This window comes from Ostrinia nubilalis, chromosome 2 (genome assembly GCF_963855985.1).
Source record: "Ostrinia nubilalis chromosome 2, ilOstNubi1.1, whole genome shotgun sequence".
Lineage (NCBI taxonomy): Eukaryota > Metazoa > Arthropoda > Insecta > Lepidoptera > Crambidae > Ostrinia > Ostrinia nubilalis.
This window is the reverse complement of record NC_087089.1, coordinates 12,927,981-12,947,439: the sequence shown is the minus strand read 5'-3', so window position 1 is coordinate 12,947,439 and position 19,459 is coordinate 12,927,981. Positions and strand designations below refer to the sequence as shown.

The 19,459-nt window shown below is 37.8% G+C and overlaps 1 protein-coding gene across 1 annotated transcript in view; it reads right to left on the bottom strand.

The window, feature by feature from the left end:
- LOC135084649 (maternal protein pumilio) overlaps positions 1–14,155 on the bottom strand; it is a 97,113-nt gene extending 82,958 nt beyond the window's left edge. Inside the window, exons 1-2 of the mRNA XM_063979428.1 lie at positions 13,291–14,155; positions 12,564–13,058 (exon numbers count right to left, since the gene is read on the bottom strand). Of these exons, the coding sequence (XP_063835498.1) occupies positions 12,564–13,058; positions 13,291–13,506 (711 nt within the window). The 5' untranslated portion in view covers positions 13,507–14,155. The remainder of the gene's footprint in view (positions 1–12,563; positions 13,059–13,290) is intronic.
- Between the last annotated feature and the right edge of the window lie 5,304 nt (positions 14,156–19,459).

Below are 19,459 nucleotides of genomic sequence, written 5' to 3'. Positions count from 1 at the left end.
ACTCAGTACATTATCATGTTTCAACAGTATATCATACTGTTGAAACTTGGTATGTAGATGTATTCTGTGAACCGCATTAAAATAAAAATAGAAAAAACAACAATAAATTTTGGGGTCCCCGTACTTAGAACTGAAACTAAAAACAATTTGGGGTTTTTAAACTGAATAGTTTGTGCGAGAGACACTTCCAAAGTGGTAAAATTAGTGTCCAACCCCCCGCCCCCCCCACAACTTTTAAAATAAGAGAATGTACAGAGTGTTTGGCGGAAGGTTAGACAAACTTCGTGAGTGTATAGGTAAGGTCATAAATAAATAAACAAAAATAGTTATGAAAAGCAGTATAGGCTATAGCAGAAAATATAAAGATGTTTGAAGAAACTTTGTATAGATAATTTTTGTATTATTATTCCATTTTCTTCCATAAACTTAGAATTTTTGACGAATTTCAATATCTAACTACTACATGTGATATATCATTGGAAAGAAGAGAAGCTAGAGATGTTTTTGAGATCATTGGCAATCTATTATCACCTTTAATTTTTTTTAATCGAATTCTAAGTTGTATTTTCTATCGTGGATTGTACTTTTGTTAAACTTTGGCGGCTCGTAATTAGCTATCCAATCATTATCTGTATCTGAAATTTATTTTATTTAACTAAAGACATATTCGATATTAATATTAAATAGTAAAAGCGGTTGAAAACACGCGAGAAAAAAAAATTAAGCAGTTTTTAGGTCAAATTTCGGAAAAAATTAAATGAAAACAAAAATATAATTTAAAAAAAAAAATTGGCCATGTGCGTGTCGTGCCACGCGCAGTGTAGGGTTCCGTGGTTGGCCGTCGTTACCACAATATATTTCAGAAGCAAGCAATTACTTCATCTCAAGTCACTTCATATTTTCTTCTAAGGAATTTTTACTGGTTAAGAAATTTTATAATACATGAGTCAAATGACTATTACTCTTAAACTAACTGATGTATCTTAACCGTTATACACTCGGCATCAAATACATCGCACCTCCCGCGACAAGCACTTATCAAACGTATGCATCCCCACTTCCCACCAACATTGGTACCATTTGAAAGCCTAGTTCTAAACTTCATTTCATTAAAGTAAAGGTTTTTTTTACCCCAAAAATGTGTCTTTACAAGGATCCAGAGTCACTTCTTCAAAAATAGGTAGTTACGCTATAGCCATTTTTTATGAAGTGACTATAAAACTGTTAAGTTGGGATTAATCGCTATCCATCTGTTAAAGAGGACACGTGAGATCTTTATTTGGTTTTATAACCATAAAAATTGGTCTAATTGATCCCAGAGGTGAGCCCAAAGTGAAGTCTATTTTCAAGTCACATTTTATGGTAAAAGTTAATCATTTATTTAGAAATGAAATGTATTTTTCTTTAAGGATATTTATTGGACTTTCAAATAACACCAATATTGTTGGGGTACCATGATTGTGTCAGAAGAAAATCTTTAAAGTTCGCGTCGCGGAAGGTGCGGTTTATTTGATGTTGAGTGTAGTTAAGATCCTTGAAAGTTCATGAAAAGCAGTATTATCACGATTTTTTTCAGATTTTTCAAGCCAACAGTTTAGTTTTTAGAGGGAGGGGGGGGACGCCCTACTCGAACAAAAATTGGCACTTTAACCTTTAATAATTTGCAAACAGATCCCTACATGGAAAAATAGTTTTAGAAAACCCTAAGCCATTTAAAAAGACCTATCCAACGATACCCCACATGTTGGGGTAGAAGATGAAAAATAAATTGATCCCCACTTTACATGTAGGGGGAGCTACCCTAAAAAAATGTTTTCAAAATTTTGTTCTACCGTTTTGTCGGCGTGGTTAATATACATACCTCCACAAAATTACAGCTCCCTAGTGCCAATAGTTTCCAAGCAAAACCTCGGACAGACAGACATAATATCGAAACTATAACCAAACCAAAAACGTTCGTACCAAATTTCAAGATTCTGAGTTAACGGGAAGTCCTGTACCCTGTAGGTTTTTTTTGATTCCCTTGCGAGTATGTATGTATTCAGCTATATCTTTAGATAACGTTGGCAGAAGTTTGATTTATCAGAAGTACGGAACCCTAAAAATACATACAGTCGACATAGAACTTCCTTCCTTTTTTAAAATCTGTTAAAAAGTAGCTCTTAAATAAAAAAAAGGGAGAAAGTTGAGAGAGAGAGAAAGAAATGAAATGAGATTTAAGAGAGAAAATGAATCGCGAAATCTATTGCGATTATGTTATTCGCATCCAGTCATTTGTGTTCCTCTTACTAACAAACTTCTCTACGTATTTATCCCCGTGATTTTCCTTGTAAACATTTAGCATAAGCATTTATTTTCATTAGCCTGTATCCAAATAAATAGTAAATAGCAAATCGTGTACGAAAGAAATCCTATATTGTGCTATTGAAACGAATGTGCAGAACGAGCCGCACGCACGTGCACCTGGCATCCCTCGATAGAGTTCGAGGGCGATCTCAAGGCCACTACTGGTCTAACTTGGGGTGTAGCAAAACAGGCGGCGCAATGGTACTGTTACTTATTCTGTGGCGCAAGATAGGGGTAACTGACGGCCAGTCATGCGCACCAGCCTTAAAGCACAAGTAATAACGGTATGTATAAAATTATGCGCGCTTAAGCACAATCCTGTAATGAATTCTTATGCTGCTTTTACACTGTGCGGAAATTAGCCAAGTAACGCGCCCGGAGCGAATTAGGTCTAACGCTCATTGCAAACGTTGTGATAGGGATAGAGACATGAGATTTTTGGTTTTACAAAGGTAATTACGATAGAGAATAACACAAACACAAAGTAATAAAAACCACCTGTAATATGGTATGGGCATTATGTATTTGGAAAAAATTATCAAATAACCAAAAAAACACGAATTAAAATAACAGATTTTTCTCAAAAAGTTACATTTTTCTATTATTTATTTCTTGCCATTTTCTGGGTATTTTATTAGTATTGCCTGTTATTTAACTTTATTACTGTTTTTATTTTATCAGGATATAGGTACCTCTTAGTTTAAAAGTTAATAATTGAAAGAAAAAAAAATACTCAAATATTTTTGACATGGTTTCCTTCGATAAAAATAGGTCTAGTTTCACCTATTTTCATATTATGCACTTTATCAAGACTCACATTGTATAAAAATGTTTACCTATAATACTACTTCTGGCCTGGATGGCAACAGATTCGACGTACGTCTTATTCCGTCCGTCTATGCCATTCTTTGTGAATATTCCGGTGACCGGAGTCATTGGGGGCGTTTGGCAGAAAATAGCGCTAGTAAAAAAAATTGCGCCCTTTTTTTAGCGGTTAGTGCTGTCACTGTCAAAAAAATGTATGGGAAAATGGCACTTTTGAAGTTTAGCAAACGTGTCCTCGCCGAAAACATGCTAAAGTTTCGGCGGTTACCATGGCGATTGCCATTTTGCTAACAATTTCTAACAAGCGCTATTTTCTGCCAAACTCAGCCATTACTTTGTATCGTGACGTTTTCCGTTCGGGTACCCAGATATTATTGTTATGCATAAAAATCCTACTATTTTGTTTATCCTACTTCCTATCCTACTAAGATTATAAATGCGAAAGTTTGTGTGGATGTCCGGATGTTAATTTGGGTTATAAACAATAATACTGTAAAGTTTCAACAAAATCCGTTCAGTAGTTTTTGCGTGAAAGAGTAACAAACATCCGGACATCCACACAAACTTTCGCATTTATAATCTTAGTAGGATAGGAAGTAGGATAAACAAAATAGTAGGATTTTTATGCATAACAATAATATCTGGGTACCCGAACGGAAAACGTCACGATACAAAGTAATGGCTGAGTTTGGCAGAAAATAGCGCTTGTTAGAAATTGTTAGCAAAATGGCAATCGCCATGGTAACCGCCGAAACTTTAGCATGTTTTCGGCGAGGACACGTTTGCTAAACTTCAAAAGTGCCATTTTCCCATACATTTTTTTGACAGTGACAGCACTAACCGCTAAAAAAAGGGCGCAATTTTTTTTACTAGCGCTATTTTCTGCCAAACGCCCCCAATGACTCCGGTCACCGGAATATTCACAAAGAATGGCATAGACGGACGGAATAAGACGTACGTCGAATCTGTTGCCATCCAGGCCAGAAGTAGTATTATAGGTAAACATTTTTATACAATGTGAGTCTTGATAAAGTGCATAATATGAAAATAGGTGAAACTAGACCTATTTTTATCGAAGGAAACCATGTCAAAAATATTTGAGTATTTTTTTTTCTTTCAATTATTAACTTTTAAACTAAGAGGTACCTATATCCTGATAAAATAAAAACAGTAATAAAGTTAAATAACAGGCAATACTAATAAAATACCCAGAAAATGGCAAGAAATAAATAATAGAAAAATGTAACTTTTTGAGAAAAATCTGTTATTTTAATTCGTGTTTTTTTGGTTATTTGATAATTTTTTCCAAATACATAATGCCCATACCATATTACAGGTGGTTTTTATTACTTTGTGTTTGTGTTATTCTCTATCGTAATTACCTTTGTAAAACCAAAAATCTCATGTCTCTATCCCTATCACAACGTTTGCAATGAGCGGTAGACCTAATTCGCTCCGGGCGCGCCTTTCAACGCTTCGTTAACAACTGAGCAGACAGACAGACATGACGAATCTATAAGGGTTCCGTTTTTGCAATTTGGCTACGGAACCCTAAAAAGCGTCTACGTCTGCTCAGGTAGTGGCCGATTTCATGTTGATTATGAAAATAAGAGATGTTTTAGCGACTTACTGTCTGTAAGCTACAAAAGACACAAAGTGCCTACGTTGTGCAGACTCAGACTGAATCAGTCAGTTTACTGACATGAAAATCTCGATGTCGTCCTGCAAACAGGATTTTATTAACTGCAAACTGGTCATATTTTTAACATTTCATGTCATCTATAACAAGTAGGTAATAGGACTAGTACTAGCTTAGGTACACGTGTAAAGCGATGCTATGATGGATTCCGGCCATCCAAATTCTACCCTCATAAATTGTTGCATCTTTTCGTCTAAAATACCTCAGTGCCTGAAGACGAAGGTCTACAACCAATGTGTGTTACCAGTACTTACCAGTGATGACTTATGGCTCTGAAACGTGGCCTCTCACTATAGGCCTTATACAGAAGCTCAAAGTTGCACAACGTGCTATGGAGAGGGCTATGCTCGGTGTTTCTTTACGAGATCGAATCAGAAATGAGGAGATCCGTAAACGAGCTAAAGTCGCTGACATAGCCCGACGGATTAGCAAGCTGAAGTGGCAATGGGCAGGTTACATAGTGCGCAGAACTGACGGCCGATGGGGCAACAAGGTTCTGGAATGGAGGCCGCGTACCGGAAAACGCAGCGTGAGACGTCCACCCACAAGGTGGACCGACGACATCATAAAGGTAGCAGGAAAGCGCTGGACGCAGGTCACTACCAATCTGGAAAGCATTGGGGGAGGCCTATATTCAGCAGTGGACGTCGTATGGCTGAAATGATGATGATGAAATTATTGCATGAGGACGGTTGCTGCCCCTTCAAAGCATCTTCTCTTACTAAAGAAATCTTGAAAAGCGCCGACTGCCGAGCATTATTTTCCTATTGGTCTCCGTCGAGAATGCATAATTTCCAAACCCATTGATATTGGCTACTCCCAGCACTCCCACAGCCAGCCAACTCTCGATATTATACTCATACCTAAACCTAACGGCTTCTAGCACTTATTTACGGACTTCCCGTTTATCCGAAAGATGGCCATCCTATTCTGCACTGGCCACACAAACAATGCAAACTCCACTTGATTTTTGTCGCCAATGGTTCTTTTACACTGTGGACTACAGACTGTTTGCCATTTTATACTTCATTCTTGTGGTTTGCTGAACGTCCAACATAATTAGGGTTTCTGCTCGAGCTTTCTCGAACTCGAGAAAACTCGAGAAATTTGGCTTCATTCGAGACGAGAAAAAAATTACCGGAGCTCGAGAATTCGCGAGTTTCGATTTTGAAGCTATAATATTCTTGAAAGCCTATTTTCTTAGACAAAAGTAAGTTTTTTATTATTTAATAGGTCAACGTTGCTCTTAGACTGGCCTAGTCTTTCCTTTTTTAACTAATTTGATTTGCAAGTAAGGATCTCAATCGAAACTAAGTAATAATGTTCACCAACGTGTATGCTATATTTATTATGTATGTTTAATCTGACTGAAAATTTTGTTAACTAGACAGTTACCTTACCTAACAGACGTTAGGTTAGGTACTCGTGCCTCCTCGTAAAGTTTATTCAAGTCGTTATTTGTAAGAAATTTTAAAATTTATTAAAAAATTTTTTTTGTTCATAAAAATACTATTTATTTATTTATTTAAGGACAGCTAACAAGACATACACAATTAACGGGAAAAAACATTGAAAACAATACGTGTTTATAGTGTAGCCTTAATTAAAAGCTGCCACGACATGTGAATAGATTACGCAGAAGCGTAGTATCGACTTAAGTCTAAAAAAAAATTGAAAATTTATTTATTTATTTATCGTAATTTTGCTATTTGGACTTGTGTTCTTTAGAAAACAAGTGATTCAATTGTAGCTCCAGATTTTTATTATTATTTATCCTTAAAATACACGCGACTTTATGACTTTTGTTATGATTATTAGTAAATATTAGTTATGAAAGAAGATTTTATTTTTTGTTTATTTCCTTACCAAAATAAGAGGTACTAAATTCTAATATTGATTGTTGTGCATAAAAGTAAGTATATTAGATTAAAAAAACCTGTGTTTTTATTAAATTTCAACCGATTTCAGCAGTTTTCATTAAAAGACTCGAGACCCGAGAAAACTCGAGACTTTGGCCTCGAGAATTCTCGAAACTCGAGAAAAAAAATAGGTCGAGAAATCAGAAACCCTAAACATAATCCAGTAATGCAATGATACTTCCTGCTTCTTTAATCTAAAACAATACTGGCTTTTGCCCGCGGCTTCGCGCGTGAATATCGATCTGTCACAAGAAAAACTATCGCGTATGTCATTGTTTCCATCTTAAATTCTTCCGTCCATATTGTCCGTCCATGGCTCCTACTCGGCAAGAGACAAAAAACCAGGGTCGTGGCATTTTTCACCGTGGGTCATAAATGCTGGGTCCCGTTGCAGTAGGCATCGCTACTGCGAGAAGGTGGCACTGCTCAATCCAAAATATCTCTGTAGCAAGTTTCACCAAAATCGGTGTTACATTACTTACATTCGAATTTATAATATTGAATATGGAAGAGTCCGGACAGGTTACGACGGATACAGACAGGTTAAGTTTATTATCACAGAACCAAGAGCTCGACAAAGAGGCATGGATGGGCGCACACAATTAATATTATAGTTTTTATATGTATGACATCTGATGTCCTTATTTCCCAAGAAAATACGATTTAGTACGTAAAAGGAAGGGAAGTTATTCTACAAATCCCCATTAGCATTGCAACTAATGACCTAACCTAACCTAACCTAGAAAGGGAGGGGTTGATGATAAAAAAAAAGTTGATATTCCTAATTTAATATCAGGTAAATGCTGACTCACATTGCGAATGCGATATTACTTTTCTGGCTAATATTTAAAAATGCGAAACTCTGTATGTCTGTCTTTGGTTCATAAAACGCTTAGCAACAAATCCTAAAAGGTAATAGAGGGGATTAAAGTTTATAAATCTTTAAAAAGCTGATGGAGTGTTTTCCCGGACCCATTCTTTGATGGGCCGCTCTCGGTACTTCTCTGAACAGCAGAGCTGAGCTGAGCAGCGGCATAGAGCCGACCATAGCCCGCTATGGGCAGATGGTAAGTGTCACCAGGACCACGAGTAGAAAACCGCAATAAAAATAACCACGCGGCAGGAAGGGAATCGTGGTCCCCTCGAAGCCGGAGGGGCTCGCTCGAGAGCAAGCTATATCCTGAAACGGAGCTGCAACTGTCCAAGTTAAGACAATAACCCGTGGCTGTTTGATTGGGTTCTGGAGGACACTGGCCTCGCCCTTCTTTCTAGTGCAGTTTTGGGTCTGCTATCGGACGCGTTCCCGGGTTGCGGATAGGGGAACGCACCCCATTCGTGGTGGGGTACCGTTCTACCGGCGCGGACAAAAACTTAGTGCGTGGTAGTCAGCCTGTCGGGCAACCCGTGGCTGTCGGGACATTTTCCTGGGCCGCGAAGCAGGGGACATCTTTAAAAACCCCTACAGGCGGCGGTGTGTTTGCCCGGGCCCATTCTTTATAGAAGGTCGCTCTCGGTACTCATCTGATCAGTAGAGCTGACTGAGGAGCGGCATAGAGCAGACCGTAACCCGCTATGGCGGTTACAACAGGACCACAAGAAAACCTCTATAAAAAACAATTGGCGTAGGAGAATGGGGGACCCCTAGAGGCTCGCTGGAGCGCGAGACTCTAGCCTGAGACGGAGCTGCGGACGAATGTCCAAGTTGGGACAATAACTTGCGGCTCCGGTGGACACTTTTGGGTTTTAAGTGGGTAGACCCTTTAGTGAGAGGTGGGGAAAGTCCCACCCACATCATATCCTACTGGCCGTCACTATTGATCAGTGAAGCACTTGAAGCATTTCCAGACGTTAAAAAAGAAAATTAAGGCCCCGCCCTTCTGGTAGGAAGTTGAGACTCGTGACGGCTAGTGAGAAAGCATTTCCTGACGTAAAAAGAAAGGTAGACTAGAACTAAGGAGATCTCTATAATATCCAAAAATACCCGGCGAAAGGCGTTAAATAAGGGTGACGTAACTTTAGCGTGTGGGCAAATAGCAATGCCAGATTAAGTTATGGGATGTGGCGTCTTTTTGTTTTTTTGAGGCGGCCATCGACCAAACCTTGTTTTTTTAATACAAAATCTATACATACAATATTATAAAGCTGAAGAGTTTGTTTGATTTGATTTAACGCGCTAATCTCAGGAGCTACTGGTCCAATTTAAAAAAAATATATTTATAATATTTTTATGTTGGATAGCCCATTTATCGAGGGAGGCTATACAGGGTGTTAGGTAAATGGATATATGAGCCGACACTAGCCCATGTTAACATGGGCATATAAATGGTATGGTGAAGTCAGAAAGTTGATATCATCATTTAATTTTTTTTAATTTTCATACAAAATAAATTTTATAAAATCCAATTTGTATGAAAATTAAAATAATTAAATTTAAGATATCAATTTTCTTGATATCTTAAATTTTCTCTTAACTTTTCACCATACCATTTATATGCCCATGTTAACATGAACTAGTGTCGGCTCATATACCCATTTACCAAACACCCTGTATAGCATCACCCTACAGTCAATAGGGGCAAAGTCACAAAAAACTGGAAATATTATTCTATTTTCACGCGTAAGAAGTCGCGGGCACAGTTAGTCTATATTAGGGCTTGCAATATCGGATAGTTTTCAATTCCGGAACTGATTTCCGATATTGAGCACTCAACTCCAGAATTCCTGTTCTAGTTCCGGAATTAGTTAAAAAAAGCGCATTCCGACAAATACGTACATGTATGTCGCCTCCACTTCAGAACTTTGCCCCATCGGCCGTCTGTTCTACGTACTATGTTCCCTGCCCATTACCACTTTAGCTTGATAATCCGATCGCTATAATTATGTCAGGCGAAAAGTTCGTTTACGAATCTCCTCATTTCTGGTTCAATCTCGAAAAAAACACCGAGCATAGCACTCTCCATACCATGGTGTGCAACTTTGAGCTTATTATAAGGCCTATAGTAAGAGGCCACGTTTCCGAACCGTATGTCATCACTACTAGCACAGAATAATAATAAGTAACTACGTACAGAAGTTTTACTTCGCGAAGGTATTTAAAAAAATGTATGCTCAATTTCATTAACAATATGGTGTAATTTAGCCTGTCTCAAGAGTCAAGCACCATTTTGTTGACAAACGTCAGTGATCGGCACTGCGCCGAAGCTATAGGGCTGACTTCGGTAAAATGATGTGACGTGAGGTGCCAAACTGCGGAAAATGGCGGAGGAAATACATGATTTAGCATGAATTATCATGAATAATATTAACTACTTATTTACCTCTCAGTGTCTTGAGGCAATTTAAAAAAGTTCATTCTGTGTTTTTATTATTATTTAGGCAGTTAAATACTGCACAGTATTTAGTACACCATTTTCTTTATTTTCTTCCATCATACACAAGAATACGCGTGCGTGAGTCAATGTTCGCTCGTATGTGAGGCCTTGTCGAATATTGTCCTGTAGGTGGGCCATCGTGCGTGTTTTGTTTTCGATGTAAACTCGCGGAGATGAACAGGCCTGCTACTAGTAACACACGCTGATTGTAAACTTGCGTTTTAAGGCACTGAGGTGTTTTGCTCGAAAATATATTATGACGTAGTTTCCCGAAAGCTGTCCAGTCGAGTTCAATTCGATGTATTATTACATCTCCCTGCCTCACAGTCACAGCTCGCTGCAGAGGAATCGCTCTCGTGATCAGCCAGGCTCAAAGACCTTCTCATAGTCTAAGAACGCCAGGCATATAGGCAAGTTAGACTCTTCGGACTTCTGTATAACCTGCCGTAGCGTATAGATGCGGTATATGGTAGTGTAAACTTTTCGATAACCGGCTACCTCGAGAGGCTATAAGTCATCGAACCTACGCGCGAGACTATTCGTGATGGCTCTCAAAAACAGCTTGTAGACAAGTCAGAACCCAGATGGGTCTGTAATTCCTTAATAAGGCTTTTACCCCTTTCTTAAAGAAAAACACCACCAAGCATTTGTTCTCTGGCAGTAAGACGGAGTTACAGTCTCTGAAGGACTTTCAGTATCGACTTATCACCCGCCGCGTTCAGAAGCTCCGAGTTTATTTTGTCATCACCCGGTGCCTTGTTGTTCTTTAGCTGTTTGAGAGCCATCCTAATCTCGTATGGGCTGATGTCCGGGATATCTTCGGTATAGTGTCGAGTTAGCTTAGCTCTTGGAACTGTCCTGTGGCTGAGCTATTAACAGGTTTGGTGACCAAGGTATAATATAGCTGTCCATAAAAACTTTTCGATCTCACCCAGAACCCTCAGCTTTTGTTGAATTTATTTATACTATCATCCGCTGTCTTCAGCTGGCTTCGCCCATTAGAGTTGTCTCTAGCGAACATTTTGGAGCTTTGGTTCCATTCTATTGCCTCTTTAATATTATTAGAAATAAAGTTGCGAATACATATCTCAAGGACTTCCTTATCTAAAGACCTCTTTTGATACTTTAACGTTTTGAAAACTTACAATAATTTATGAAAAATTTCAATATCGGAATACGATATTGGCTTCAGTTCCGGAATTGAAATATCGGAAAAAAACTATCCGAAATTCCGGAATTACGGATTTCAAGCCCTAGTCTATAAATATCCTAGCCCTATAAAAGCGAAAGGTCACTGACTGACTCAGTCATCACGAAATCTCAGGAACTACAAGTGCTAAGAGTCTCAAATTTTGCATAGGGGTTTCTTATAGAACGTAGGTGCTCTCTAAGACGGGATTTTGGAAATTCAACCCCTAAGAGGGTAAAACGGGATCCACGCATAAGAAGTCGTGGGCGGCTGCTAGTAGTGTAATAAACCAAACTTACTATAGCATTAAATGCTGAAGCCATGTATTCATTAGGCAACATTTGTTGATAAACTGTTTATGACTAGTGTGAAACAAGTTTACCATAAACACAGATTTCTGAAACTTGGCCGTCCACAATTCTCTCCACTCCACTCATATCGAGAGCACGGCAACATGTATCATAAACAATGTTTCATCACCTATGTTTATGGACTGTTTATAAATAAATGTTGCCTAATGAATACATGGCTTGACAGTTTAGAGGTGTAAAATTTATACCTCTATTTCAAATTCAGATGGTATTTTCATTGGTATCATAATAATTGTTTATTAGATAGCGGCTTCGCCTGCGTGGAATTTTTCGATTTTTTATATTATAACCTATAACACTCAGCAATAATGTGGCTTTCTATTGGTGAAATATTTTTTTAATCGGTTCAGTAGATCCTGAGATTATCCCTTACAATTTAACAAAATCTCAATAGAAAACTGTCAAAAACTTGTAAACAGCTGATTATGTAGATTAGGCAGATAAATAAATATTCATTAAATACAACATTCAGATAAAGCCATATGATTAAGATTATTCCAAGAATATGTTGATGGTGCAGTAACAGTGAATCACTGCATGGTCCTCCATTATTTAAAAAAAAAAAACAAAATCAGCACTGGGTCTTCTCTCAATCACAAACATAATGTTTAAACAAATGAAAAATTTACCTCTTTGTATGTATGTTATTACATAAATTTTACAATAGGGAAAATATGTGACAAATATGTTGGTCACAACCAATACGACATGTAGGTTTCTTAACCTTTACGTATAATTTCAATATTGGAATAAATTACTTTTTTCTTTGACAAAAGCTCATTTGTTGTGTCACTATGCAGGTAACTAACAGATAAAAATCAAGTATCGTGTGATAAAGCTTACCTGGTTTCTGATGGCTGCAACAGGAGTTAGCCCGAGCTGATTTTGGCCTTGCTGCAGGAACTGGTTAGTCCCCGGTGCAAGCATTCCAGCTTGACTCAGATACATGAGGTGTTCTGCACTTTTCCCAATACCATTCATGGCCTGCATTGGAGTCCCAGGGTGTTGATGTATGTCATATAATCCCTGCTGTCCTAGCTGGGGAGGATTCTGCATTCCTTGAAGAGGTGGAAGCATCATTGCACTGTTTTGAATTGTCAAATTGTTTCCCAAAGTATGGTTTTGCAATGGTGCAAGTTGAGTATGAACCATATTTGTAGCCAAATGAGCCTGATGGTTTCCAATAACCGAAGGGTTTATCGCCAAGGTTCCCACTGAGGAAGCAATAGCTTGATTTATGAACTGTTGCTGATTAGTCTGGGAATTTTTCAGTTGCACTGCACCTTGTTGCATATTATTCATATTCATTGGAGTAGGATTCTTCCATTTATCTTGATTCTGAAAAATAGTAAAGAGGAGTCTAAAAAAAGTTGTTCTCTATTGTTAACTAAATAATAGTCAATACAAAAGATAATCAATTGTATAAATCTACATTCTTGTAGTCTTGTAACAAATAAAACATTGACATTTACATTGAGTCAAAGTAAACTTGCAAATGTTAGGTTATGTTTGTACATAAATACAAGGGCGTCACAGAAAAGAGCCTTTAAAACTGTACTGTGTTACTAACCTCTACAATTGTATCATCACCGACCGCCCAACGTTGTTTAGGAGTTAGAGAAGGCAATTCAGCTTCTTGGGATTCTCGTTGGAATACGTAATGAACGGCGGCATCGTCCTGAGCGCGAGTCTGTGAGGCGCGAGCGCTTTGCAACCCAGCTTCGCCCGCCTCTTCTTCAGCTCCCGAACCCGGCCACTTCATTGGGCTACCGTGAGGCTCGAGCATTCAGTTTCACTACACTTTGATACTTCACAACGACAAACAAAATCTTCAACTATCTTCTTTGTTTAGATTGTAGCACTACTTCAACACTAATCGAGCTGAGACGTATAGCTCAATCGATTTACATGATCAGAAAACTATTTAACGATGAGCAGATCTCAGCATCGAAGCAATTTAGCGACTACAGCAGTCCTTTTGTCTTGTAATGACAGTTAAATAGATTTATTGAAACACGATGACAGCCGCTATGGACAACCAAAATAATGCAAGTGCAACCGTCTCCTTGACGGATCGAAACACAAAGGTGAGAAGAGAAATCGATGCTTTCAGGGGAACTAATTGTACAGGATTTTCAAATTTAGAAGTTGTGTTTGGTATGCCAGTATACTAACATCAAGGTTTAGCTATTTGTCGGCGTCCAGATTAAACAGAATAAACACTCAAAATAATACACTATTCACACAATTTCTAAACAAAACGAGCACAAATATAATTACTATATGTACACAGAACTATTTACAATGTACAGATTTTACAAAAAACCCGGTTTATGCCATTGGCTAATGTCGATCCTTTCCGATTTAAAAAAGACGACAATCATTCTTCACTCCCCGTCCGCCATAATCGGTCGGTCCGGCAGATGCTATGCGCGCGCAACGCGCAAAGCTAAACACAAAATATAAGCCTACGTTCCGTCGTACGCTGATTTTACTGTTTTTTACAATATTTTTTTCCAAAAAAAAGTACTGTATTAATTTTCTCAAATGTTATGATACTTAATAAACTTGCCAAATATTTTTTAATAATTAGGTACCCTTATTATTTTTTACATGTAAGCTTAAAGCACATCATGTGTGGACTCGGCTTAATTGCTGTGTTGCGGCTGCGGTATGGTATTTACAGTAAATGTGAATGTGGTTCGTCGACGGGTTCATCATCATTACCAACCAAGACTGAGTTATTAAAACCTATGTACCTATTTACTTGTTTTTGTTTGCTACGAGCCACGAGAGTGAGCCTATGTAAAGTCCATACATATTCAAAGAGACAAAATACTCTCCAACCAGTGTTATTTCTTTAGTAAGCTCTAGCCTTAGGCTTAGGCTCTAGCTAATTTTAAAATACTACTTAGGTAAGCTCTAGTCTAGATTCTTAAAAGCTAAACGTCCACTTGTCGGCTTGTCGGTATCGTACGCAACGGACGCATCGTACAAAACCATAGAGTTATTAACCAACAACTCTATGTACAAAACACATCGTATGGGATGTGCGATGCGTACGATGCGGACAGGTGGACGCTTAGCTTTACTCAGCTTTTCAGTGATTCACGTCGCTCAATAATATTACTGATGGCTGGGTAAGGGTGAGTTCACACGCGCAAGAGTACTCAAGCTGGGGTTGGGTTCGATTCTCGGTTGAGACAATTGAATAAAATAGTATAACTGTGGTATTACTATAGTATCCTGTCTGGAGTCGCTAGGAGAAACGTCCGAACCCCGCACCAAAATAAAAGAATCTATAGTTTCGATTAATCTCAGGAACTACTCCGTTTTAATACTTGATGCCATTTTGGTGCTTGTACTCTGTTGTTTAGTCTTTAATAAGAGCAGAGCATTAATGAAAAATGTTGCGGAAAACTATTCAAACTATTTTCACGCGTACGGAGTCGCGAGCACAGCTAGTCTCATTCATAGCAAACTGAAGACCCACAGATAATTTAAAAAACGTTCGAAATGAAATACATGGTCTATTTGATTTTATGATTTCAAAAAACGAGAACCTCTTCTTTTTTACAGTCGGTTAAAAATGTGAAGTATATATGTCGCAGTCGGATTGTATAATCCGCCGTTTTACATTACCACTAGGCATTTTACATTACAGCTCTGTTTTGTAATACGGCGGTTCAACGTTTAGGCGGATTGTCATTGCGATACGTTCTTCAATACGGCGGCCCACGTTAAGCCGCATCGTACTACCACGGTAATACTATCTATACAGTATTCCAACTCGGCCATATTTTTGAAATAAATGTCAACAGTCGCGCGGTACGTCACGGTATGACAACATGCGATAGGGCTGCCCACCTACAGTACCCAGTTTAATTACATCTGCCTACTTAGAATTTCTATACAGGGTGTTAGGTAAATGGGTACCCACCAAAAACATTCTGTAAAAAAACTAGCCAAGTCTCGATGGAGCTGCTTGTTTATCTCTAAAAAGTAATGAAATCTAGACAAAGTCGTGCCAAGTCTATGGTTCCTTACTGCGATTTCTTTATTATTATAGTTAATGTTGTGTGACTTGGCCGTTGAAGGGTGACAAAACCAGGTGCTCCATGACACCATTGCACCAATCTGTCGCCAGAACCGCTACCCATTGACGATGGAAAATTGCCACTTGGAAAACGTTGGTTCAACAATAACCAGTCAATTGTGGGTTCAGTAAAGCTGCGTATTTATAATGTATGATTATCTTAATAAAGATTGTTCAACGGCCAAGTCACACAACATTAACTATAATAATAAAGAAATCGCAGTAAGGAACCATAGACTTGGCACGACTTTGTCTAGATTTCATTACTTTTTAGAGATAAACAAGCAGCTCCATCGAGACTTGGCTAGTTTTTTTACAGAATGTTTTTGGTGGGATTTCACTTCTTTTTGTAGAACGTGGCAAAGTTATTTAACGTCGTCGTTTTATCGACATTTTTTTACGATATTAAACACAAATAAACTTAACGACCTTTAAAATGGACAACGAATCAGAATTGTTTTAATAACATAACCTAAGCGAACCTTATAGTATAATAAACGAAATCAACGAAATGCAAATTACACAACATTCAACTTAATCGACGACTTTCTCTAGAAAGAATAAAAATCTGGACACCGCTTGCTAGTGCTAGCGCCATCTAGCGGTGAGCGATACAGGCGAACACCACGGTATGGGAGTAGTATTGATTATGAATGTGGTTACTCCAGATCTACGTTTTTCCTAGTTTTTATAGTTTTCCCTTCATGTGGCCATTAAACCCTAACTCTGTACCAAATTTCAGCTCTCTGAGTTAATGGGAAGTACTAGTTCTATTTTGATGATCATCAGTGAGTGACTGTCGTAAATGCGAAACTTTGCTTTCGCTTAACTTCGGAACTAAATGACCTACAGACTTGAAATTTTGGATTTAAAGTATGTGATTATAGCTTACTAAATGACGAAAATTTCTGCGTTCTGGTCTTATCCAGAGGTTCTCAAATAGGGGCCTGAAAATGCGGCGAAATGGTTCGAGTAAAGGATGGTACGGCAGTGTTTGCTTCGCGCTCGACTTGGCGGGGGCACTGCCGTGCCCCCAGATATGAGCCGACACTAGCCCATGTTAACATGGGCATATAAATGGTATGGTGAAGTCAAAAATTTGATATCATCATTTTAATTTTTTAAATTTTCATACAAAATAAATTTTATAAAATCCGATTTGTATGAAAATTAAAATAATTAAAACGAAGATATCAATTTTCTGACTTCACCATACCATTTATATGCGCATGTTAGCATGGGCTAGTGTCGGCTCATATACCCATTTACCTAACACCCTGTATAGTTTTGTGATTGTATTTTTTTATTTAGACAAACAAAATACTTTGTGAATGGAATAGGTTAAAAATGTGTGTTGTTTTGTGATTAACTAGTAGATTTAATTTAGTAAAATGTACTTAAATAATTTTGAAACTTTAATAATCATAATGATCTGTTACGTTAATTTCGGGCGGGCGAAGTCGTGGGCAAAAGCTGGTTTAATAAAATATAATTTTCATTTCAAATCAAACTGACTGAAAATGTCGATTTGACTAATTTTTGACCAATTTAACCGTAAATGACGGTCAGTCAAATTCAATCAGTTTTGTCATTTTTAACACTTGGCCACCGACGTCCATTCGGCACATTCGCATTCGCGACACCCCCGACTTTTGCATACCAAGCGCATACCGAGATTTGAATTTCGAAAGAAAGTTCTCGTTTAGTCTGTTTATATGAAGTTACAATACTGTATGATATTATTACCGTGGTACTACTATAGATTGTAGGGTGACCATACTTACAAAATAAAACAATGTTAATGAAAATAAATTTTAATAAGACAGATTTTAAGAATTATTACCTTCGTTACTGTAATAATATATTTGGCTTCAGTATTTTTTTTTTCGTTCGTTCGTTCGTTCGTTTCAGCCGAAAGACGTCCACTGCTGGACAAAGGCCTCCCCCAAGGATTTCCACAAAGACCGGTCCTGCGCCGCTTGCATCCAGGTACTTCCCGCGACCTTTACCAGATCGTGAGATTGCGATTTTTTTTTACTTATTTATATATCACAAGGGATAGCCATCTAAAAAAAAGTAACTCAAAACAATTAGACTTTTCTAAACATTTTAAGAATTAATTAGATATTTGGCTTTAGTCTTTTTTACACATTAAAAATGATCAAAGGGAACAGGTAACTCAAAACAATAAAGTTTTAGTCATTTTTTCTGGGTTATTTTTCTTTAAGATAAAATTATCTTCACCGGCCACAGCCATGATTTCATATTTTTACACTAATAATATTGTGTAGGATTCCGCCGAAGACCAGAATCCATAGCCACTTTGTCCGGCAGCGCCACGGTATTGAAAATAGGAACTAAAAACTGTCAAAGCGGCGGGTAATAATGACACGCTGTTAGGCATGGAAATGATTGCTATTTTTCATTCATTTTCATTATATGAAATGATGTTTTTTTTTCATATGATTTCACATGCGAAATTTCACAGGCAATGATTTTTATTCGCAGTGTTTTAATGTAACTCTCTCATATAATGTGCTACTTTTAATGAAGTATGAATTATGATGAAGGATTGCTAATTAGCTAAAATATGAAATGTAACAACATCTGTTTCATTTATGTCGCACAACAAAAAACAAACAGTTTCACAGCACATCAATAACCGCGCGACTAGTGAAAATCATTCATTTCATCTGCCTGCTATCTAATGAAATCACACGAATGATGACAAGGAAATCTAAACCTTACACCTTTGAGTTTAAAGTTCATATTTAAAATGCCCAGTTTCGTCCGTCATCACATCTCTTGTCCTTTTCTAACACGCACATGATCAAATCATTCCTTCTTACTCGCTCGGTCGCTTCGCAGAGCTGCGCTCACGGACTTCGCTCGAATGAAATAATGAAATTCATGTGATTCGTGATTTCGTTGACTGTGAAATTATAGCAGTCTATGTGAAGTAAAATAGCAGGTGTGATTAATGAAATTCATTTCATATGATTTTTCACCTGCTATTCATGAAATGTTCCATGCCTACACGCTGTTTTACATTACGGCTAGCCGTATTGAAGAACGTTTGGCGCCGAATACATTCCGGCGGATTTTCATTCAGCCGTATTCAATCCGGCTAAACGTTAATCCGCCGTATTACAAAACAGAGCTGTAATGCAAAATGCCTAGCTGTAATGTAAAACGGCGGATTATACAATCTGACTGCGACATATACAGCAATCACTAATAAGGTCCCGGACATATTCTATAAATGCGAAAGTAACTCTGTCTGTCTCTCTTTCATGCCTAAACCACTGAACCGATTTTGATGAAATTTGGCATAGAGATAGTTTTGAGTCCTGGGACCGGACATAGGATAGTTTTTATCCCGGTTTTTGAAACAAGGATTAAGTTTAAGTTTTTCTGTGACAGACAAAATTCCACGCGGGCGAAGCCGCGGGCGGAAAGCTAGTACATATTTAGATAATTAGGAAAAGGAAGTTTTTACCCAATTATCTTTTCGTTTTAACTGGTTTCAAGTCAAACATTTATGTAGATGTTCAAGCCATGGTTTTTGTACTTTAGAAATAATTTTGCTCATTAGCAAAATATAACATATTATATGATAATGATTAAAATAATAGCCAAAATG